This window comes from Capricornis sumatraensis, chromosome 2 (genome assembly GCF_032405125.1).
Source record: "Capricornis sumatraensis isolate serow.1 chromosome 2, serow.2, whole genome shotgun sequence".
NCBI classification, from domain to species: domain Eukaryota; kingdom Metazoa; phylum Chordata; class Mammalia; order Artiodactyla; family Bovidae; genus Capricornis; species Capricornis sumatraensis.
In genome coordinates this window covers 75,508,967-75,534,382 of record NC_091070.1, presented here as the reverse complement: position 1 = coordinate 75,534,382, position 25,416 = coordinate 75,508,967, and the positions used below count along the sequence as shown (strand labels likewise).

Here is a 25,416-nt window from a genome sequence, read left to right as displayed (position 1 = left end):
GGAAACAGCATCTTTATTTTAGATGATGTTCTTAATTAAGCATTTTTGCTTAGGTAGATAATTTGTCCAGACTATTGTTCACCCATTCAGTCCATTTTGTGAAATAGGACAGAAAAAACTTGTTATTGAACCCCCAGAAATTCTGTCCCTCCACGTGCAGACAACTTCAAGTTCTTGGTTCTTTCTTAAAGGAAGTCCAATTACAGCTGTACTTCACTTTCTGGAACAGATGATTTTCTGAAGGCTATAAGTGTGGCTCCCTTAAATTACACTTTATTTCTCTGTTATATTCTTAGAATCATCTTTAAATAATATGTACTAAGGTTGAAAATAAAATGCATAATCAAACAAACATTTGTAAGTATATATTGTATTATATATTGTAATTATATATTTTAAATAGAAGATCTTTAGACACATTTTGGATAATACTTAAATATGTCAAATGGCAAAAATATTGAAATAAAATATGGTCCTACAACCTATCAATTGACACTGGATTTGCAGCATAGGGAGTTAAGTCCTGACTAATGCCCTTACATTTAGCATATATCTTAACACTATTTGAATAAACACTAGCCACTAAATTCCTAATTCTTATTTTGAGTACTTTCTGACTTACTATTTCATATCCATCTAAGGCTATTTGTTTCTTTATGATCCTTAGAGTAGAAACATGAATTATTCTTTGGAACAGAGTGAAAATATCACACCTGTAAGGCTGTACTTATTTCATACAGTAATCCTTCCTTTTACTCAGTCACTACCAGTGGAGAATATTTTGCAGTGTAAATATCAAAACAAGTTTATGAATCTTGTTGAATCCTTATATATTGTTTCAATTCTGAAATACAAAGCAGATTTATGCTTCCTTTTAAAAGCTTGGTTATAATGAAAAGATCAATTTTATTTCTTAAAAAAGACTAATCCTCATGTAGTGGGTTACTTTTATGATAATGGTAGGCTTTATTGTAACAGTCCCTTAACCAAAATTATTATTAAATTTTCTAGAAAACCATCTTGTTCGTGTCTTATTCAGATAGCTTGTGTTGCAACTTAGTTCACTATGACTTATGATTTATGTTTTAAGAACAGATATTTCAGCCCCAAAGACTTTCTTTAGAGCAGCCTTCATCTCATTGTTCCTGAGGCTATAAATTAGAGGATTGCAGAGGGGTGTTATTACAGAATAAAACAAGGTCACAATTTTTTGCACTTTCACTGGGTGTCCTGATCCAGGACTAACATACATCACCATAACAGAGCCAAAAAACAGAATTACCACAGCCAGATGAGAAGCACAAGTAGAGAAAGCCTTGCGTTTGCTGGCTGCTGAGGGCATCCTTAACACAGCCAGAATCACCAGCGCATAGGAGCAAAGGATGAAGAGAAAGGTGCCAGTCATGAAAACAGCATTGAAAGCAGAGTAAATGAGTTGTGTGGTGGTGTCTTCAGAACAGGACAGCATCATCAATGGGACAGGATCACACATAAAATGGTCAATGATATTTGGGTTGCAAAAGGGCAACCGTGAAACGAGAACAACTGGGGTTAGGAAGAGAATGAACCCACAGGACCACCCAAAGATGACGAGGCCAGTGTAGAGCTCTTTAGTCATGATGCGTGGGTAATGCAGAGGACAGCAGATGGCAAGATACCTGTCAAAGGCCATGATGCAAAGGTAGAAGCCCTCATCACACCCGAAAGAGAAGAAGAAGTAGAACTGTGCAAAACAACTCACGAAGGAGATGGACTTGCTTGAGGACAGGAAGTTGGCCAACATATTAGGGATGGTTGTGGTGACATAACATATTTCCAGGAAAGAGAAATTCCCCAAGAAGATGTACATGGGGGTGTGAAGGCGCTGATCCCACCGCACAGCACAGACAATGGCTGTGTTCCCCATCAGGGTCAGGATATAGGCTGCTGAGAAGAGCCCGAAGTAGAGGAACTGCATTTCTGGGCTTGAGGAAAAGCCCAAGAGGATAAAGTGAGTAACAGAGTGGGTGGTTTCTCTGCTGGACATATTCATTAATCTGGAAGACATGGGATGACAGAAGTTACTGAACTTTAACAGAGTATACTGATTCTTCCTGAAAAATCCTAATTTCATTACCATTTTGAGGAGATTAAGTAATAAACAATGAGTCTTGTTTTAAAGCACTCAAACTGTGATCATCATAACCTATTGCCCGAGAGTATGATTTCATTTTGATGTTATTGTTTAGTCAGGTAGTCATGTCTGACTCTTTGGTGACCTCATGCACTATAGCCCTCCAGGCTCCTCTGTCCATGGGATTTCCCACACAAGAATACCGGAATGGATTGTCATTTCCTTCTCCAGGGTATCTTCCTGCATTGGTAGGTGGATTCTTTCCTGCTGAGCCACCAGGGAAGACCTTCATTTTGATAAGATGCAAATAATAATATAAATAAGAACATGGTTTGGCACAAACATTAAACTAGATTGGGATCCTGGATAACACATAAGTGTAAAGTGTGTAATTCTGAGTAAGTCACAACCTTCTATGTGTGTTTCCTCATCTATTTACCATAAAAAAGAATAGTACATACAAATCAGCATATGTGGAATTTCTAAAGTATTATGTAAAATTAGTTTTTTGTAATTAGTGATATTGATAATAATAGCAAATGAAATTTCAAAAGGCTCTGTCTCACTGAGATAACAAAGAAAGGATACAGGGAATATTTCTTTTTGCGCTTGTTTAAGACATTGTTCAGAGAAGGCAATGTCACTCCACTCCAGCACTCTTGCCTGGAAAATACCATGGACACAGGAGCCTGGTAGGCTGCAGTCCATGGGGTCGCTAAGAGTCAGACATGACTGAGCGACTTTACTTTCACTTTTCACTTTCATGCACTGGAGAAGGAAATGGCAACCCACTCCAGTGTTCTTGCCTGGAGAACCCCAGGGAAGGGGGAGCCTGGTGGGCTGCTGTCTGTGGGGTCGCACAGAGTCGGACACAACTGAAACGACTTAGCAGCAGCAGCAAGACATTGTTAAGTAATGACGAAAAGGGCTTCTCTGGTATCAGCACAGGTGGTATATTATGTGACTGTGTTAAACACGTTTGGCGTACAAGAATGTTTTTTCTCTGTCCAGCCTGTTGGATTCAGTTCCACAGCACGAGAAGAGCCCTAACCTTTGGCACCTAAATATCTCAGGTTGAAAATTTTGATATGATCTCATGAACATGAGAACTAGATATGCCACTTGGGGCAACGGACCTTAAGGAGAGCAACTACTTGGAGTGACTGCCCTGTTGAATGTGACTAGACTTGGCCCATTTTGCTGCAAAAAAGTTGTGACGTAGAGAAAAGATTTTTATTTGTGTGCATGGCATTTCCATTATTTTCATAGCTGCTTTCTATGTTTGGTTGCTTTTTCTCTTTTTTACACATAACCTCTGAAACATTTTTATACTCATTCTAGGCATCTTCTATTGAGACAATCTTGACATGGAATATCTTGCTTAATCATTCTTGCTCCCCTCTTCCCCTAGTTTGCAATTATTGAATCAAAGCTTTATGGCTTGCTTTCTTAGAAGCCTACTCTTGGCTATCACATTTGGCATCTAAAGTGAAAGGACTGTTATTTATGTATTTTCATTGCTCATGGGGATATATAGATTTTATCAAGTCTGAATGCAAGCTGTTAGTTCAATCTATTTGTTTCTCATAGCAATCACATTATATCAGTTGGCACACAGGTGCTTCTCTGTGTGTGTGTGTGTGTGTGTGTGTGTTTATTTTGTCCTCAAAGACAGTCTCCTTTGACCTATTGCAATTGTGAAGCAAGATTTTGCAAAAGAAGATTATTTAAGAATTTTATCATGAATAATTATATGATTTTTCTCAACTGAAGCTTTTGTACAGTAGCTGAGAAAGAATAAATGTCATCTTGTCTAGAAACTGAAGCTATGGAGCTAGTGAATCTTGGCTAGTCACTATAAATGAGAGTATCTTTCACTTAAGAACATATAAATTGTACTTAAGCACATACAGTGAATACAAAATATGCAGAAACAAAGAGAAAAAGCATAACATTAAGAGGCAATTCATATGAATAAGCTTTAAAATTACCCTTAGATATCCACAAATTATTCTGCTGCTTTTATTGAAGAAAAAGCCCAGGTAAAACACATGTCTTAGTGGTAGCTTCATAACTCATTTGACTGAATTTTTAAAATTCACTTAATTTTTGTCTTTTATATTACAGTGGGTGTCCTGATACCTTGAAATGCTGTTTGATTATATTGAAATTGCTCATTTTTACTGACAAGGACTTCCCCGATGGCTCAGCAGTAAGGAATCTGCCTGCAATGCAGGAGACAGGAGATGTGTGTTCAATCTCTGGGTTGAGAAGATCTCCAGCAGGAGGAAATGGCAACCCACTCCAGTATTCTCACCTGAAAATTCCCATGGACAGAGGAGCTTGGTGGGGTACAGTCGATTGTATTGTAGAGTCAGAGATGACTGAGTGGTGGAGCATGCAATGCAATCGACAATGGCACCCTAACAATGGCAAGTCAAATGAATGTCAATACTCACCCTGCTTGGGTCTCCTGTTACAGATTTTCTTGGGAATACTAATTGTATAAAGTCACAATCCAAAGAATATCCTAGAAATACAAGAAACAGGAAACATACAGATGCTGAATGGTGTTTTATCACTTAAGGAAGACACATGAAATTAATGAGCCTGAGAGCAATATGTGGGTTGGAGAGCTGTGATATCAGAGTGGAATCAGAGATTTGTCATATTATTTCTACTGAACAAAAAACGAAATTCATTATAATATTGGTAATAAATCCACTTCCAGTAATTTACCATTATACATTTAAAAAATAAAATCACCAGGTCTCTTTGTAAACAATACCCATCAGTATTTCAAAGGAATCAGAAAATTACGTATATTTCCTAAAGCTCAGGAAAAGAGAAAATTAATATTTAAAAATTCTCTGTCTGAATTTTATTGTAATCATATATTTACAATATTAGAACAAGAAGAAAACACTTATCAGTAAATCCATGTATGCAAAAATCTCAGCATTTGAAATAGGGCATGAAAAAATTTAACTCACTCCTTGGATATGTGCCAAGAAGAAAAGTCAGAGAGGGGGAAATAAAATATTCCCATAGCATGTGAGGGACTTCTGATGAGATGGCGGATCCAGTTTGTAATCTGCCATGAGAAACAAAGAGTGAATTTTAAGAGTTTTTTTTCCCCAGCTTCAAGGGTCATATTCATAGTCAAGATGAACGCCCAGATGAAGGTGTTGTTTATATTCATTTCCTTGCATCATGGCCTTTTGAGATTTGGGAGCCATGCCCCGATATTTTGAAAGTATTTGTTCAGCAGATGAGATGAGTTTAGAATTGTCTATTTACAATGAAACCCCAAGCCCTGCTATTCCTTGAGGAATAGTGCACTTGCAGAGTAAGTTATTATCTTCTCTTGAGCTTCCACTAATAAAGTTTTGCAAAAGTTTCCTGGGGAATAATTAAATAATAGTAACATTCATTGTAATAGTTACAATAAAAAGATGTACTGTTTGACACTCTTTCTATTTTGAAGAAAGAGAAAAACAAATTTTCCTCGCTAATATTCTCAAATATTTTGTTTAGAGACATTTCAGCTGTTATTTTATGATAGTCATTGGAAAGCTGCATTTTCAGGGCTAAGACTGGTATGCTGCTAAGCCTTGACTAGATGGACTTTTGTTGGCAAAGTAATGTCTCTGCTTTTTATTATACAATGTATTAATTTGATACACTTATATAGTCAAGGCTATGGTTTTTCCTGTGGTCATGTATGGATGTGAGAGTTGGACTGTGAAGAAAGCTGAGTGCTGAAGAACTGATGCTTTTGAACTGCGGTGCTGGAGAAGACTCTTGAGAGTCCCTTGGACTGCAAGGAGATCCAACCAGTCCATCCTAAAGGAGACCAGTCCTGAGTGTTCATTGGAAGGACTGATGCTGAGGCTGAAACTTCAATACTTTGGCCATCTCATGTGAAGATCTGACTCATTGGAAAAGACCATGATGTTGGAGGGATTGGGGGCAGGAGGAGAAGGGGACGACAGAGGATGAGATGGCTGGATGGCATCACCGACTCGATGCACATGAGTTTGGGTAAATTCTGGGAGCTGGCAATGGACAGGGAGGTCTGGCGTGCTGCAATTCATGGGGTCGCAAAGAGTCATGACTGAACTGAACTGAACTGATATATTGCAAAATGATTACCTCCATAACATTAGCTAACACCTCCATCCACTCACATAATTACTGTTTCTCTTTGGTGGCCAGAACATTGAAGATCTTCTCTATTAGCAAATTTAAGTATATAATGCAGAATTGTTGACAATAATCACTATGATGTACATTAGATTCCTGAGTTCAACTTTTTAAGATTTTACATAGATGTGATATAATGCAGTATTTGTCTTTCTCTGACTTATTTCACTAAGCACCATATCCTCAAGGTCCATCTGTGTTAAAAATGGCTAGACATCTTTCCTTCTCATCACTGAATGATATTCTACCATATATATATATATCATATTCTCTTTATCCATTCGTCTGTAGATGGACAATTAGATTGTTTCCATTCTTGGCTATTGTCAAAATTGCTGCAATGAACATTGAGGTGCAGATATCTCTTGGAGATAATGATTTCATTTTCTTTGAATATATACACAGAAGTGGGGCTGCTGGATCATATGATAGCTGTATTTTTAATTTTTGAGGAACCTCCACATTGTTTTCAATAGTGGCTGTACCAGTTTGCATTCCACTACCACGGACAGAATGTGGTCCACTGGAGAAGGGAATGGCAAACCACTTCAGTATTCTTGCCTTGAGAACCCTATGAACAGTATGAAAAGGGAAAATGATAGGATACTGAAAGAGGAACTCCCCAGGTCAGTAGGTGCCAAATATGTTACTGGAGATCAGCAGAGAAACAACTCCAGAAAGAATGAAGGGATGGAACCAAAGCAAAAACAATACCCAGTTGTGGATGTGACTGGTGATAGAAGCAAAGTCTGATGCTGTAAAGAGCAATATTGCATAGGAACCTGGAATGTCAGGTCCACCAATCAATTAGGTCCACTGGAAGTGGTCAAACAAGAGATGGCAAGAGTGAGTGTCGACATTCTAGGAATCAGCGAACTAAGATGGACTGGAATGGGTGAATTTAACTCAGATGACCATTATATCTACTACTGCGGGCAGGAATCCCTCAGAAGAAATGGAGTAGCCATCATGGTCAACAAAAGAGTCCGAAATGCAGTACTTGGATGCAGTCTCAAAAATGACAGAATGATCTCTGTTTGTCTCCAAGGCAAACCATTCAATATCACAGTAATACAGTCTATGCCCCAACCAGTAATTCTGAAGAAACTGAAGTTGAACGGTTTTATGAAGACCTCCAAGACCTTTTAGAACTAACACCCAAAAAAGATGTCCTTTTCATTATAGGGGACTGGAATGCAAAAGTATGAAGTCAAGAAACACCTGGAGTAACAGGCAAATTTGGCCTTGGAATGCAGAATGAAGCAGGGCAAAGACTAATAGAGTTTTGCCAAGAAAATGCACTGGTCATAGCAAACACCCTCTTCCAACAACACAAGGGAAGACTCTACACATGGACATCACCAGATGGCCAACATCGAAATCAGATTGATTATATTCTTTGCAGCCAAAGATGGAGAGGCTCTATACAGTCAGCAAAAACAAGACTTGGAGCTGACTGTGGCTCAGATCATGAACTCCTTATTACCAAATTCAGACTTAAATTGAAGAAAGTAGGGAAAACTGCTAGATCATTCAGGTATGATCTAAATCAAATCCCTTATGATTATACAGTGTAAGTGAGAAATAGATTTAAGGGCCTAATTCTGATAGATAGAGAGCCTGATGAACTATGGAATGAGGTTTGTGACATTGCACAGGAGACAGGGATCAAGACCATCCCCATAGAAAAGAAATGAAAAAAAGCAAAATGGCTGTCTGGGGAGGTCTTACAAATAGCTGTGAAAAGAAGAGAGGCCAAAGGCAAGGGAGAAAAGGAAAGATATAAGCATCTGAATGCAGAGTTCCAGAGAATAGCAAGAAGAGATAAGAAAGCCTTCTTCAGCGATCAATGCCAAGAAAGAGAGGGAAAGAACAGAATGGGAAAGACTAGAGATCTCTTCAAGAAAATTAGAGACACCAAGGGAACATTTCATGCAAAGATGGGCTCGATAAAGGACAGAAATGGTATGGACCTAACAGAAGAAGAAGATTTAAGAAGAGGTGGCAGGAATACACAGAAGAACTGTACAAAAAAGATCTTCATGACCCAGATAATCACGATGGTGTGATCACTCATCTAGAGCCAGACATCCTGGAATGTGAAGTTAAGTGGGCCTTAGAAAGCATCACTATGAACAAAGCTAGTGGAGGTGATGGAATTCCAGTTGAGCTGTTTCAAATCCTGAAAGATGATGCTGTGAAAGTGCCAGCAATTTTGGAAAACTCAGCAGTGGGCACAGGACTGGAAAAGGTCAGTTTTCATTCCAATCCCAAAGAAAGGCAATGCCAAAGAATGCTCAAACTACCGCACAATTGCACTCATCTCACACACTAGTAAAGTCATGCTCAAAATTCTCCAAGCCAGGCTTCAACAATACGTGAACCATGAACTTACAGGTATTCATGCTGGTTTTAGGAAAGGCAGAGGAACCAGAGATCAAATTGCCAACATCTGCTGGATCATGGAAAAAGCAAGAGAGTTCCAGAAAAACATCTATTTCTGCTTTATTGACTATACCAAAGCCTTTGACTGTGTAGATCACAATAAACTGTGGAAAATTCTGAAAGAGATAGGAATACCAGACCACCTGACCTGCCTCTTGAGAATTCTGTATGCAGGCCAGGAAGCAACAGTTAGAACTGGACATAGAACAACAGACTGGTTTCAAATAGGAAAAGTAGTATGTCCAGGCTGTATATTGTCACCCTGCTTATTTAACTTATATGCAGAGTACATCATGAGAAACGCAGGACTGGAAGAAACACAAGCTGGAATCAAGATTGCTGGCAGAAATGTCAATAACATCAGCTATGCAGATGGCACCACTCTTATGGCAGAAAGTGAGGAGGAATTCAAAAGCCTCTTGATGAAAGTGAAAGAGGAGAGTGAAAAAGTTGGCTTAAAGTTCAACATTCAGAAAACGAAGATCATGGCATCTGGTCCCATCACTTCATGGGAAATAGATGGGGAAACAGTGGAAACAGTGTCAGACCTTATTTTGGGGGGCTCCAAAATCACTGCAGATGGTGACTGCAGCCATGAAATTAAAAGACGCTTACTCCTTGGAAGAAAAGTTATGACCAACCTAGGTAGTATATGCAAAAGCAGAGACATTACTTTGCTGACTAAGGTCTGTCTAGTCAAGGCTATGGTTTTTCCAGCGGTCATGTATGGATGTGAGAGTTGGACTGTGAAGAAGGCTGAGTGCCATTAAGAATTGATGCTTTTGAACTGTGGTGTTGGAGAAGACTCTTGCAAATCCCTTGGACTGCAAGGAGATCCAACCTTTCCATTCTGAAGGAGATCAGCCCTGGGATTTCTTTGGAAGGAATGATGCTGAAGCTGAAGCTCCAGTACTTTGGCCACCTCATGTGAAGAGTTGACTCATTTGAAAAGACTCTGATGCTTGGAGGGATTGGGGGCAGGAAGAGAAGCGGATGACAGAGAATGAGATGGCTGGATGGCATCACAGACTCGATGGATGTCAGTTTGTTTGAACTCCAGGAGTTGGTGATGGACAGGGAAGCCTGGCATGCTGCAGTCAATGGGTTCACAAAGAGTTGGATGTGACTGAGTGACTGAATTGAACTGAACTGATGGGGTCACAAAGAGCCAGACATGAGTTAGTGACTGAACAACAACAATAACCAAAACGATTGGAATACTGAAACTTGGAGTAGGGACCTCTGAGTGGACTTGGATGAAACTGAAAATCTTCAATTTCTGGCATCCAGCCTCCTTCCTACAGAATGAAACCTGACCCCCATGTCTGAGGATATTATCTTTCCTTCAAATCCTATTAAAGAACAGACTCTTTTTTCTTTGAGAACCAGTTTGCTCACTTGTTTTAAGTTTATTGTATTGAGGTTTTTGTTGTTTAGTCACTCAGTTGTTTGCTTGCGACCACGGACTGTATCATGTCTGGCTTTCCTGTCCTTCAGTATGTCCTGGAATTTGCTCCAACTCATATTCATTGAGTTGATGATGCCCCTCAACTATCTCATCTTCTGTTGTCCCCTTCTCCTCATGCCCTCAATACTGAAGTCATTCTGTTTTTGCCTTGTTGTGCATTTCACCTGGTAATACAATTTCAGTTTTCCTCTTTAGGTATAGGGAATTTAAAGTCTTAATTTGTTGTTGTTGTTGTTGTTCAGTTACTAATTTATTCTCTGATTCAGTCCAAACTCAATTTTGTCATGTTCTGAAAAATAATAAGAAACAAAGAGGAGTTAAAATGACTCTGGCAAGACTTTCAAGCAAATATTTCCAATATTCTCTTGGAGAGCCAAGCAAACTGTATGTGGATTTGTAAAAGAATGTCATGTTATTGTTTATACTTCTTTTTCTATAAGTGGATATATGTATATGTATCACAGATCCACTTCACTGTGCAGCAAAAACTAATGCAATATTGTATATAAACTATACTCCAATAAAAATTAATTAAAAAAGAAACACATTTATAATGGGATTAAAAGTGAATAAACAACAAAATTATTTTTAAGTAAAAATGTTAATACATAAAATAATAACATTCATGGTCTCTTGTTAGCAACATTTACAACAAAGTGAACAGTGAATCAGGATAGTCAAAGGGCTCTCACATATACTTAAACTTTCTAAATAGTCTTAGGTATCCAGATTTTGGATTCCTGGTACAGCATTGATACAGGCTGGTCTTTACAGAAGGTCCTCTTTAGCTGTTATACAAAAATGGAATAGAGGGTTTCCCTGGTGGCTCAGTGGTAAAGAATCCACCTGCCAGTGACATGGGTTTGATCCCTGATTCAGGAAGATCTCACATGCTTTGGAGCAACTGAGTCCATGTGCCACAACTATCAGCCTGTGCTCTTGAAGCTGGGAGCCACAACAAGAGAGGCCACTACAATGAGAAGCCCACACTAGAGCGTAGCCCCTGCTGGCGGCAACTAGAGAAAAGTCCATGCAGCAGTGAAGACCCAGCACAGCCAAACTAAATACATAAATACAATTTAAAAAACGGAGTTGAGTCCAGAAACTCTCCCTTCCTTTTATTCTGTATTGTTTTCTGGCCCAATATTGTCCCTGGAGGTCGCTTCTCAGGAGGAGCAGGGACAATCACAGTACATCATTCAATCCCCAAATGTGTTTTAATTTCTGTGTTGAGCTCAAAGCTGAAAAGGCCTTCCTGAATCCCTTGGTGAGACTGTAGCCTAGTAATGGCCTTTCTAGTTTGCTGCTCACCTGGCATCTCCTGACTCTACACATGGACATCACCAGATGGTCAATACTGAAATCAGACTGATTATATTCTTTGCAGCCAAAGATTGAGAAGTTCTATACAGTCAGCAAAAACAAGACTGGGAGCTGACTGTCACTCAGACCATGAACTCCTTATTGCCAAATTCAGACTTAAATTGAAGAAAGTAGGGAAAACCATTAGACCATCCAGGTATGACCTAAATTAAATCCCTTATGATTATACAGTGGAAGTGAGAAATAGATTTAAGGGACTAGATCTGATATATAGAGCAGCTGATGAACTATGGACTGAGGCTCGTGACATTGTACAGGAGACAGGGATCAAGACCATCCCCATGGAAACGAAATGCAAAAAAAGCAAAAATGGCTGTCTGGGGAGGCCTTACAAATTGCTGTGAAAAGAAGAGAAGCGAAAAGCAAAGGAGAAAAGGAAAGATATAAGCATCTGAATGCAGAGTTCCAAAGAATAGCAAGGAGAGATAAGAAAGCCCTCCTCAGTGACCAATGCAAAGAAATAGAGGAAAACAGAATGGGAAAGACTAGAGATCTCTTCAAGAAAATTAGAGATACCAAGGGAACATTTCATGCAAAGATGGGCTCAATAAAGGACAGAAATGGTATGGACCTAACAGAAGCAGAGGATATCAAGAAGAAGTGGCAAGAATACACTGAACTGTACAAAAAATATCTTCATGACCCAGAATATCACGATGGTGTGATCACTCACCTAGAGCCAGACATCCTGGAATGTGAAGTCAAGAGGGGTTTAGGAAGCATCACTACGAACAAAGCTAGTGGAGATGATGGCATTCCAGTGGAGCTGTTTCAAATCCTGAAGGATGATGCTGTGAAAGTGCTGCACTCAATATGCCAGCAAATTTGGAAAACTCAGCAGTGGCCACAGGACTGGGAAAGGTCAGTTCTCATTCCAATCCCAAAGAAAGGCAATGCCAAAGAATACTCAAACTACTGCACAATTGCATTCATCTCACACGCTGGTAAAGTAATGCTCAAAATTCTCCAGTCCAAGCTTCAGCAATACGTGAACCGAGAACTTCCAGATATTCAGGCTGATTTTAGAAAAGGCAGAGGAACCAGAAATTGAATTGCCAACATCCACTGGATCATGAAAAAAGCAAGAGAGTTCCTGAAATACATCTATTTCTGCTTTATTGACTATGCCAAAGCCTTCGACTGTGTGGATCACAATAAACTGTGGAAAATTCTGAAAGAGATGGGAATAGCAGGCCACCTGACCTGCTTCTTGAGAAATCTGTATGCAGGTCAGGAAGCAACAGTTAGAACTGGACATGGAACAACAGATTGGTTCCAAATCAGGAAAGGAGTATGTCAAGGCTGTATATTGTCACCCCACTTATTTAACTTATATGCAGAGTACATCATGAGAAATGCTGGGCTGGGGGAAGAACAAGCTGGAATCAAGATTGCTGGGAGAAATATCAATAACCTCAGAGATACAGATGACACCACTCTTATGGCAGAAAGCAAAGAAGAACTAAAGAGTCTCTTGATTAAATTGAAAGAGGAGAGTGAAAAAGTTGGCTTAAAACTCAACATGCAGAAAACTAAGATCATGGCATCTGGTCCCATCGCTTCATGGCAAATAGATGGGGAAACAGCGGAAACAGTGGCACACTATTTTTGGGGGGCTCCAAAATCACTGCAGATGGTGACTGCAGCCATGAAATTAAAAGACACTCGCTCCTTGGAAGAAAAGCTATGACCAACCTTGATAGCATATAAAAATGCAGATACATTACTTTGCCACAAGGGTCTATCTAGTCAAAGCTATGGTTTTTCTAGTAGTCACGTATGGATGTGGGAGTTGGACTATAAAGCTGAGCACTGAAGAACTGATGCTTTTGAACTGTGGTGTTGGAGAAGACTCTTGAGAGTCCCTTGGACTGCAAGGAGATCCAACCAGTCCATCCTAAAGGAAATCAGTCCTGAATATTTGTTGAAAGGACTGATGCTGAAGCTGAAACTCCAATCCTTTGGCAATCTGATGCTTAGAGCTGACTCATTTGAAAAAACCCTGATGATAGGAAAGATTGAAGGCGGGAGAAGGGGATGACAGAGGATGAGCTGGTTGGAGGGCATCTCCGACTCAATGGGCATGAGTTTGAGTAAACTCCAGGAGTTGGTGATGGACAGGAAGGCCTGGCATGTTGCACTCCATGGGGTTGCAAAAAGTTGGACACAACTGAGTTACTGAAGTGGACTGAACTGACATCTTCAGGCATGTTCTGGATTTGAAACGCAGCTCAATTTTGGATGTCACCAGTTGCTTCAAGTCTCCTGAAGTGCCCTTTGCCTCATATATGCTTCTTCAAGTGACAGCTAAAATTCACCTTAATAAATCTCAAATACCTTCCTAATCACCCACTAGGAGTAAACTACTGGTCCACTTTTCTCTCCCAGTACTGAGGTATTAAAATTTCATCTTCTCTTCCATCTATGGGTCATTCAGCAGAAGAATTGATGCTCACTGGAATGGTCCATAGCCTTCACACTTGAATGTGTATAAGAATCACCTGGAGTTTAACATAACCTTCAAGTTCTTAGGCCCTCCTCACAAGTCTATCCCAGGCCAGGCACTGTGCCAGCAGATTTTACATGCAAAATGTGAGGGAGACATTATTCTTTTCAAGTGATAAAACAGAAACTTACAGACGTGAAGAGAATAGATTTTGCCATAATTCAGCTAGGTGTTTTATCTTTCAAGAGATTAGGGTAGCCCTAGTGAAAATTATAGCTAATCTGAGTACGGCTTCTAGCTGATGTTTAGCTAATATTTTCCCTCTTTGCTCTGGTCAACATTATAACATCGTTTTCGTTTGTTTGTTTTTCTTAGCTGATTTTTTAAATAATGTCACCTAAAGCACTATACTTGATCAACAGCTTGATTTAATAAAGAAACACTTAATGTTAGCTCCAGAGGGACAAGATTAATTAATCTTTGCCCTCAAGGATCTCACAGTCTAGCCAGCCACCCTGATCAGACCATAGTCCTAGGGGCAAAAATCCACTCAAGAGCAGAATTTCAAACTGATTAATTTTCAGCTAATGCAGTAATTATGTTGTCATCTGACACTGATATTGATGTACAGTCTTGGCCAAAGTGATTTCTATAGGGAGGAGAGAGGAGGATGTGTTCTGAGCTTACTTCTTCCCTTAGACACTGTAATCCCTTCAGCACTGCCCTCTCTTCTCCAAGCTGTCTGCACATTGGCCCAGAGCCACAAGGTGGTGGGATAAGCCTCATCATTTCTCATCCAAACCAACTGAAGCCATAGGCTTTTAAGTGCATGCTCGCTCTGCCCATACCTCTCAAACTCACGCTGGGAGATATTTAGAGCAAATATTATCCAGATTAGTTTCACCTCGAGTAACTTGTTTCTTTCTACCACCCACCCATAAGTTCTACTCTCCATTCAGTGCTAACTCAAGGACATTCCAAAGTTATACTTTGGAGTACCCCTGGAGTATCTGGGATTTCATCCTGCATTTCAAAACCTTTTCATGTCCTACTCAACGATCTGTTTACATAAAACATCTGTTAATTTTGCCATTTTAATGGCTATCTAGCTTCTTTAATATGAATGTCTTGGTATTACAATAGCTTGTATATTTCCAACTCAGTCCGAGATTCTTTTTCTTTTAGTCTAAAATGAGCTGTTGCTCAGAATCTGTTCTTCCATGAAGCCATATCTCTCCAGGACTTCCCTGTAGCTCAAACGGTAAAGAATCTGTCTGCAATGCAGGAAACCAGGGTTCAATACCTGGGTTGGGAAGAACCTCTGGTGAAGGGAATGGCAATCCACTCCAGTATTCTTGCCTGGAGAATCCCATGGACACTCAAGGAGCTAGGCGGGCTGCAGTCCGTGGGGTTGCAAAGAGTTGGACACGACGAAGCGACTAACGTGTGTGTGTGTGCATACACACACACACGCGCGCGTGCGTGCGTGCGTGTGTACACCTCTCCAAGTCGTGGGAAAGTCAGCCTCTCTGAAACAGTTTTTGTTTTCCTCAGAAGTTTCAACACATTTCTCGACTCCAAGGTTAGAAACTATGTTTTTCTATTATTCTTCAAGTGTTCTTGCATTTTTCTCTTTCCTTTCACTTCTACCCTTCTCTGTGTTAACTTCTAAAAACTGCTGGCATGGAACGAGGCTCTGTGACGTCTCTGGTGAGCTCATTGTCTTCTATTATGCTTAATTTTATAGGTATCTGGCCCCAGACAGTAAAACTCTGAGAGTACTATAAACATGTAAACTTAGTGTACCAGAATAATTCTGAGCTCATCCATTGCCAAGTAAGACAAATTATTTTAGTGCAATGGCAAAACAAAACAAAAATAAGCAAAAAAACCTCCTTGAACATTCTTTCAGGACTCAGGAGCCATTAATTATAATAACTAAGAACTCCTGAAGAAAATTAGATCCTGACTTGGTTTCTAAATGTGGCTGCTGTGTAGAAACTAGGACCTAAAACCAATTAGAATGAAATGGTATACCTGAAGTGAAGCCAACTTTCCCAGATACTCTATTTAGGTAAGAATAGGTTTGGAAGCATCACAGGCTTGATTATGGGTCAGGTCTCTTTAAGCGGTACTGGTCAAGACCCTTGGAGCCTCCCCTTTCACCCTGCCTTTTCTGGGGTAATATATGTAGCTCTGAAATCTTTTATGTTCCCTTCTGTAATCTAGAAGGAGGGAGAGAAGACACTCACCGCATATCCTGTGTCATTTAGTAACTGGTCTTACAGCAATAATTTATCATCTTTTGAAATTAGATTTGGTTTTACCACTCTGCTATTATCCTTCCCTCATCCTCCAAATACGTTGTAACAAATGTAAATGTGTACCTTTCTTTTCAGAGTATCAATTGTACCTACCTTTGAGGTAACTCTTTGTATTTTAGGTTTTCTTACATTGGAGTGATGAATCCCTAAGTCAGAATAAGTTGGACACACAAAATTTTGATTGAGGTAATTGCTCAGGCTTAGTGAATGAAGGCAGACATCTTTTTTTTTTAAATCTTTTTTAAGACTTATTTTTTTAAGAGCAGTTTTAGGTTAAAATTAAGATGATATACAGAGATTTCCCATATAGCTCCTGCTTCCACATGTGTACAGATTTCTGTATTATCAACTTTTCCCACTAGAATGGTACATTTGTTACAACTGATGAACCCATATTAACATGTAACTACCCAAAGTCCATAGTTATCGAGGGCTCATTCTTGGTGTTGTACTTCTATGTGTTTAGATATGTACAATGGCATATATAGGCTTTCCAGGTGGTGCTAGAGGTAAATAACCCACCTGCCAATGCAGGAGACTTGACGCAGGTTCCATCTCTGGGTTGGGAAGATCCCCTAGAGGAGGGCATGGAAACCCACTCCAGTATTCTTGCTGGGAGAATTCCAGTGGACAGAGGAACCTGGAGGGCTATAGTCCATAGGGTTACACACAATTGGACATGACTGAAGCAACTTAGCATGCACACACAATGACATATATCCATCATTATGGTATTGTACTATTTTCACTGGCCAAAATGCCCTCTGTGTTCCACAAACTCATCCCTTCAACTACCATCCCCACTCCTTACCCCCAAGCTCCTGGCAACCACTGATGTTTTACTGTATACATTGTAGACTTTTCAGTTTGGCTTATTTCATTCAGTAATACACATTTAACTTTCCTTCCTATCTTTTCATGGCTTGATGGCTCATTTCTTTTTAATGCCATAAAATATTCCATTATCTGGATGTATCATGGTTTATTTTGTGATTTCAAGGACATTTTGGTTGCTTTCAAGCTTTGTCAATTTTGAATAATAATGCTAAAAACATCTGTGTGCAGGTTTTTGTGGGCGTAAGTTTCAGCGCTTTTGTGTAATTACTGAGGAGCACACTTGCTGGGTTGTATGGTAAGAGTGTGTTTAGTTTTGTAACAAGCTGCCAATTCTTTCTAAAGTGGCTGGACCAGGTTACATTCATACTCGCAATGAATTAGAGTTCTTGTTGTTCCACATTCTTGTCAGCATTTGGTGTTGTCAATGTTCCAAATTTTGGACATTCTAATAGGTGTGTAGTGGTATCTCATAGTTCTTTTAATTTGCAGTTCCCTGATGACATACCATGTGGAGCATCTCTTTTTATACAATTTTTACTTTTTTAATTAAAGTATAATTGATTTTTAATATTAGTTTCATGTGTTAGCCTAGTGATTCAGTTTATTGAATCACTATGATTCAAAAATATTAATATTATAAATAAAACTGATCAATTTAATTTATAATATTATATTAGTTTCATGTGTTAACATAGTGATACAATTTTTACAAATTGTACTTTATTAAAAGTTATTACCAGCTAATGGCTATAATTCCCTGTGCTATACAGTATATCATTGTTGCTTATCCATTTTATACATACTAGTTTGTAGCTCTTAATCCCATATCCCAAACTTGACCTTCCCCATTCCCTTTCCTCATTGTTAACCACTGAATCTGTGAATCTGTTTCTGTTTTGCTATATACATTTGTGTTATTTTTCAGTTTCACGTATAATTGATGTCATATAGTATTTTTTCTCTCTAACTTATTCCATTAAGCATGATATTCTTTTGGTCCATCCATTTTTCTATAAATGACAGAATTTCATTCTTTTTTTATGGCTGAGTAAATTCCATTGTATATATATATATATAACATATCTTCTTTTTCCATTCATCTGTTGATAGTCTCAACAGGCTCATTAAAAACATTTGACAGAATTCAATATCCATTTATGGTAAAAAATTCTCAACCAAGTGGTATAGAGGAAGCATGCTGCTGTTGCTGCTGCTGCTAAGTCGCGTCAGTCATGTTCGATTCTGTGTGACCCCATAGACGGCAGCCTACCAGGCTCTGCCATCCCTGGAAAGCACACTTCAACATAATAACCCATATATGCCAAACCCACAGCTAACATCATACTCAACAGTGAAAAGCTGAAAGATTTTCCTCTCTGATGAGAAATAAAAAAAGGATACCTACTCTCACCACTAATTCAATATAGCACAGGAAATCCTAGCCAGAGTGACTGAGCAAGGAAAAAAATAGTCACCCAAATCAGAAAGAAAGAAGGAAACTGTCGCTATTTGCAGATGACATGATGCTATAAGAAAACAACCCTAAAGACTTCACCAAAAAACTGTTAGAACTAACAAAGGGATTCAGTAAGTCACGGGATAAAAGATCAATATACAGAAATCTGTGGCATTTCTCTATACTAATTGTGAAGTATCTGAAAGAGAAATTAAGAAAATAATCCCATTTACCATTGCATCAAAAATCACTAATGTCTAACTAAAGTTATTTGTCTGTTGCCTTGAAGTGAAGACAAATGCTACACTCTGGCAAGGTGAACTCCTTCGAACTCAGATCTTTTCTATCAGTCAATATATCTCAGTGGAAAATCACCGGCTTACAGAATTAATCCCCTAGTCAATCTATGATCTCTATTACATGTGTATTATTAGTTGCTGCAACATAGTAATGCAAAGTAGACTTCTATCTTCTTTTTAGAAACCAAGTTATGTATAGAGGGACTGATAGGTTTAGATATAACAAATTGCACTTACTTGGTGGTAACTTTGGGGGTTCCCAGCTGGTGCAGTAGTAAAGAATCCACCTGCCAAATGCAGGAGACACCAGAGACATGGGTTCAATCCCTGGGTCCAGGAGGAAGTGACAACCCACTCTAATATTCTTGCCTGAAAAATTCCATGAACAGAGGAGGCTGGTGGGCTACAGTTTATTAAGTCACAAAGAGTTGGACCGAACTGAGTGAGCACACAACTTCAAAGTTGAATTCACTTGTTAAAAAGATATTTTTTTCTTAAATAAGACTACTGCATTTTGTGGTGAGTGGTAGTAAGGTGATAATTGGCCCTCATTACAGTAGCTTCTTAATAAAACAATGAATTTGGAGACAAATATATCACTTGTCATTTTTTGGGGCTTACTGTTTGTTTTTATTTTTTAATTGGAGTACAGTTGCTTACAATGTTGTATTAGTTTCTGCTGTGTAATGAAGTGAATCAGACACATATATACATATATGCCCTCCCTCTTGGACCTCTCTCCCACCTCACCTCCCATCCTTCCCATCTAGACCAACACAGAACACTGAGCTGAGCTTCCCACACTATACAGTGGGTTCTCACTAGCCATCTATTTTACACATGACTTATTTAGGTGAGTTGCATTTGAGAGATAAAATTTAGCTCTCATTTGTATTTTATTAACATGTTGTCCAGTCCTAAGACTTTCATTAGGGCAGCCTTTATCTTCTTGTTCCTGAGGCTATATATTAGAGGATTGCATAAAGGTGTTATCACAGAATAAAATAAGGTAATGAATTTTTGCATTTTCACTGGGTGTCCTGATCCAGGACTAATATACATCACCATAACAGAGCCAAAAAACAGAATTACCACAGCCAGATGAGACGCACAAGTAGAGAATGCCTTGCGTTTGCTGGCTGCTGAGGGCATCCTTAACACAGCCAGAATCACCAGCGCACAGGAGCAAAGGATGAAGAGAAACGTACCGATCATGAAAATAACATTAAAAATAGAGTAAATGAGTTGTGTGGTGTTGTCTTCAGAACAAGACAGCATCATCAATGGGACAGGATCACATATAAAGTGGTCAATGATATTTGGGCTGCAAAAGGGCAATCGTGAAACGAGAACAACTGGGGTTACGAAGAGGATGAACCCACCGGACCACCCAAAGATGACGAGGCCAGTGTAGAGCTCTTTAGTCATGATGCGTGGGTAATGCAGAGGACGGCAGATGGCAAGATACCTGTCAAAGGCCATGATGCAAAGGTAGAAGCCCTCGTCACACCCGAAAGAGAAGAAGAAGTAGAACTGTGCAAAACAACTCACGAAGGAGATGGACTTGCTTGAGGACAGGAAGTTGGCCAACATATTAGGGATGGTTGTGGTGACATAACATGTTTCCAGGAAAGAGAAGTTCCCCAAGAAGATGTACATGGGGGTGTGAAGGCGCTGATCCCACCGCACAGCACAGACAATGGCTGTGTTCCCCATCAGGGTCAGGATATAGGCTGCTGAGAAGAGCCCGAAGTAGAGGAGCTGCATTTCTGGGCTTGAGGAAAAGCCCAGGAGGATAAAGTGGGTAACAGAGTGGGTGGTTTCCCTGCTGGACATATTCATTAATCTGGAAGACATGGGATGACAGTGGTTTGTGCTTTAATGGAGTGCGCTGATTCTTCCTGAAAAAAAAAAAAAAAACAAATTCTTTACCTTTCATTTCCTAAAATTGTAAACAAATTTTTAGCAAAAGAACTGTGGCTTTCATGGCTCAGCACTGAGCATATATTACTCTAAATATTCACAATAAGAGAAGAGGGAAAACATGAAATGGAGAACAATTTTTACTTTTCTAAGAAAGCTTAACTAGATACTAAGAATGTATGTAATTCTGATAAATTACCTATGTTAGTGTGTTCTTTCATCTGTTTACCTATACTAATGATATTACATTTCTGTGCATATGAAGTTTTTCTAATGTGTCTGTGTTTGGTATCCATGGTCAACTTAGATACTATATATATAAATGATATCACATAGTGTTTGTATTTCTCTGACTGATTTCTCTAAGCAGAATGTTCTCTAGGTCCATTCACATTGTTGTAAATGGCAGACATGGAAGCAAGTCAAGTGTTCATCAACAAATGAATGGATAAAGAAGATGTAGCGTACACACATATGTATGTGTGTATATATATATATATATACATATCACATATATTATTGTATCAGTAATATTCCATTGTAATAGAATATTACTCAGCCACAAAAATATCTGTTAACATGTTCATTGTGTCAGGTAGGCTGTTAAGTGCTGGAGAAACAACAGCTGTGGGCATGACAGATCTTAAGCTCATGGAGCTTATAATCAGATTACCATAAACTTTTAATATATTTTTTGCAAAATTTTGATGTGTTTCCTACTATTGGAAATATTTTTGCATTTTACAAAAAATATTTAATAAATCAAGAAATCTTTTTCAAGGTGGGAATCCAAGACTGAGTCAGGGATGTCCTTGAAATATTTCTGTGAAGAAAGGTAATATCTGGATTCCTAAGAAGTCAGACCACATAGATGACTGATTCTTATGTGATGATTGAGATGGCACCTAAATTGGAAGGACTATTTATAGATCCTCATTGCCCTTTGGATTGTATAAATATGGCTGTGGTAAATTAAGCCAGCTAAGTATGTGATGGTACTATCTAAAATAGTCTGTTAATACTTTTAAAGAAAGAACTCACTATTTACACAAGGCTTTTAGGAAACACATCTTCTAATAACTTGTTTGAAAGATATGTATGTATTTGAATGGATTATCTCTCTATCCTTTAGAAATTTCTGCAAGCTTTTTACTCAGGATCTTAGTATCAGCCACCTCTATTAATGTATTTTAAGTACAGAAAAGTCATTGACAAAGGATTAATTTCAAATCATTACTGACACTTACCCTTTTGTTTTGGAATATTTCCTGAGGATAGTAATTGTCCAGTGACAGATTTAGAATAAATCTTGTATGTACAGCAAAAACTCATACATGTGAAAACTTGTTACTTCAAAAAGAATTAATCCATGTTAAACCAGGGCTCATTAATCTAATGGAAGTGAAAAACAATATATGAGCTTGGGAAAGAATGTATCTCTGAGATGAAATATTTGCCATATTTCCTCTACTACCAAGCAACAGAAATCATCTAAATAAATTCTTCTCCAGCAATTTATGAGTTAATATGAACAACAACTGCATCTTCATTTGAAATCTTAAGCTTCTTTGCGTATATCTCTTATTCACCCTTTAGAGAGAGAAAGACGTGAGACTTAGACCTTAAGCTTCTAGGATTTAAGGAAACAAGAAGGAACATATATTGTTTAGGTTTTTTTGGGGGGGGAGGGGGTTAGCGTTTTGTCCTAATGAAATATTTAGTTTTCTCAAAGAAGAAAATGCTTCCTATTAAATTATTTTTGCAAACAATAGAACACATGTGGCTCACATGATATGGTTTCCACTTGCTGCTTGGCTGAATGCTGAGAAGAGTTTCAGCGATGGAAGATTAAATATTACTCCATGGAGCAAAACGTATGTGAGGGAGTTCCAAAAAACTGGATGATCCAGTTCGTAATCTTTTAAGGGTTGCAAAGGGTGAACCCTATAAAATATTTTTTCTTGAGTTTCAAGGCACATGTTTGTGGTTAAGACAAAAGCATGGATAAACGAAATATATATATGCATACTTCCTTGCATCATAATCTTTGGGGATTTGGGGTTTTCTCTCTTAATGATCTATTAGATTTGTTTAAAAGAGGAGATAATTTTGAATTTTCACTTATATATAATCAAACCCCAAGTCCTAGTATTCTCCAAAGAATAGTGAAGATGTGGAAATCAATTTTATTTATTTATTTTTATTCTTTAGTATCCATGTATAGTTGAAGGTTCCTGGGGAATAATTAAGTAATAATTGGAATTGTCATAATAGCTACAATAGGAAGCTTTATCACTGGGTTCTTGATACCAACTTTGAAGAATAAGAAACCACTCTTCTTGTCCATCAAATATCTGTTCTCACATAGCTTGTTAGAGATATTTAAGCTGCATTTTTTTAGAGTAAAAAGAGTTGACAACTCAAACTCATAGAAGTATTGGATTGGCCAAAATTTTTTTTCAGGTTTTTCTGTAAGGTGTTATGGAAAAATTCGATGAACTTCTTGGCCAAAGCAAGAGAATGGTGATTGCTGGGAACTCTGGGGGATGAAGGAAATGGGAGGTTGGTCAAAGGGTGCAAACTTCCAGCTATAACATGAATAAATTCAAGTGAACAGCATGGTGGCTATAGTTAAACTATATTACATACTTGAAAGCTGCTAAGGAAGTAGATCTTACATCTACTAATGTAGTATATTAATTAATTTTCATAAGTTGAACTCTCCTTGCATTCATGGGATAAATTCTGCTTAGTCATCTGTATAAGCCTTTTAATATGCTACTGATTTCAGTTTTCTAGTATTTGTTGAGAATTTTGTGTCTATATTCATGAGGATATTGGTCTGTAGTTTTCTTATCTTGTCATATCTTTTACTGGCTTTGGTATTTGGATATGAATAGCCTTTTGAATGAATTAGGAAATGTTTATTCCAATGTCAGCATTAAAAGTTTGTCAATTCTGTTGATATTTTCTATATTTTTTCTTTATAAATCACTTATGATTCTTAACACTTTTTTCTCCTTTTTCTTTAAAGCCAAATGAAATGTTGTTCTAAACAATTTATAATTATTAACTCACATTAATCCTATAAACTATTGTTAGTAGTTTCAGAATCAATAATATTTATTTGTTTTGAATCGGTTAAAGACAATCTCAGGCACATTGTTGTATGGCTTGAAATTCAAGAGGAAAATTAGGAAAAATTCCTGGATATAAACAGAGAGGCCTGGAAGAATATGGGAAAAGCTAGACACAACTATTAAGGAAGCTAACCTTGTTGAAATACACAAGTCGTGCCACTTCCCCATACATAGGGCTGATACAACTCTGAGAAAATTGTCTTAGGAAGACAGTTTAAAAAGCCTAGGACTCACGGGACTAAATCTCTCTGAAAATACCCCTTCTAGTGCACTCTCATCCCAGAAATAATATCATTGACACCTTTCGCACATAAAAATTTTAATCATTTTACGTTTCATACCACCGTAGGTATTTGCTCTTTGACTTGTTACTAGACATTTACACTATGTCAGAAAATTATGTGACTAATTTAGAAAATAAAACTAAGAAAAAAGTCTAATATGAAAATATAAAGCAGAGCGACTGAACTGAACTGAATACTGGTAAAATATTTTACCACGTATACATACTAGGAACTTCCCAAGTGATGCTAGTGGTAAAGAACCTGACTGCCAAAGCAGGAGACATAGGAGATTTGTGTTTGATCCCTTGGTGGGGAAGGTCCCCTGGAGGAAGACATGACCATTCACTCCAGTATTCCGGCCTGGAGAATCCCCATGGACAGAGGAATTTGGCAGGCTATAGTCCATAGGGTCAAAAAGAGTCGGACATGACTGAAGCAACTTAGCATGCATGCATACATACTATAATTGTCTTAATTTATTTATTGGTGCATATGTAATTTATTGACAGTTTCAGATATTCTCCAGGGATGACTTTGTATGAAAAAGCTTGAGGAACTGAGATACAGAAGAGAAAATGTAGATGACAGAAGAGAGAACTGGTTTGAGGAAAGAGCACAAAACCAAGAAGAGGAAATTTTGGTCATAGATGGGGTACTTATGTGATTAGTCTATAACATTGATGCTATTAAGGGGACACTGATGACTTCCCCAAGACTACACATGCAGCAATTGTGTCAAAGAGCTCTAGGTACCAGGTAAACTTTCTAAGAACAATTATAGGAAATACAAGACATAACAAGTTGTGTATTTGTGTGTTTTACGTAGGTTTTATTTTGTTCTTGAAGTATCAGGTATGCATTTAGTACACTGGTTTTGAACCAGTTTTAGTTTAGGAGATAGAGTCTATTATCAAAATTCTGTCCAGATTTTGCTGCAAAAGGTTTATCAGTGGCTGCTTCAGCCAGCAATGTATAAATTCTGGATCAAAGTCCTAGTTTGTTGGCTCAGCTTCAGTTCCAGAAGCAATATTTCCCCCATTTCATTCTGAGGGAAGAATTCAGTTCAGTTCAGTTCAGTCTCTGTCATGCCTG

General features: G+C 38.3%; 2 protein-coding genes across 2 annotated transcripts; both read right to left on the bottom strand.

Annotated features, from left to right (window-relative positions):
• Nucleotides 1-1,078: 1,078 nt before the first annotated feature.
• Nucleotides 1,079-2,032, bottom strand: LOC138096800 (olfactory receptor 11G2-like). The gene has a single exon (XM_068993068.1). It carries the CDS (start codon nucleotides 2,030-2,032, stop codon nucleotides 1,079-1,081), a length of 954 nt encoding a protein of 317 aa, XP_068849169.1.
• A 17,830-nt stretch (nucleotides 2,033-19,862) lies between these two features.
• On the bottom strand, nucleotides 19,863-20,819 carry LOC138096789 (olfactory receptor 11G2-like). Its single transcript, XM_068993058.1, has one exon. The coding sequence runs from the start codon at nucleotides 20,817-20,819 to the stop codon at nucleotides 19,863-19,865; it is 957 nt and encodes a 318-aa protein (XP_068849159.1).
• Between the last annotated feature and the right edge of the window lie 4,597 nt (nucleotides 20,820-25,416).

Excerpts from the sequence above, each read along its gene's own strand:
- LOC138096789 (XM_068993058.1), bottom strand. The coding sequence starts at position 20,819 with ATGAATATGTCCAGCAGGGAAACCACCCACTCTGTTACCCACTTTATC.
- LOC138096800 (XM_068993068.1), bottom strand. The coding sequence starts at position 2,032 with ATGAATATGTCCAGCAGAGAAACCACCCACTCTGTTACTCACTTTATC.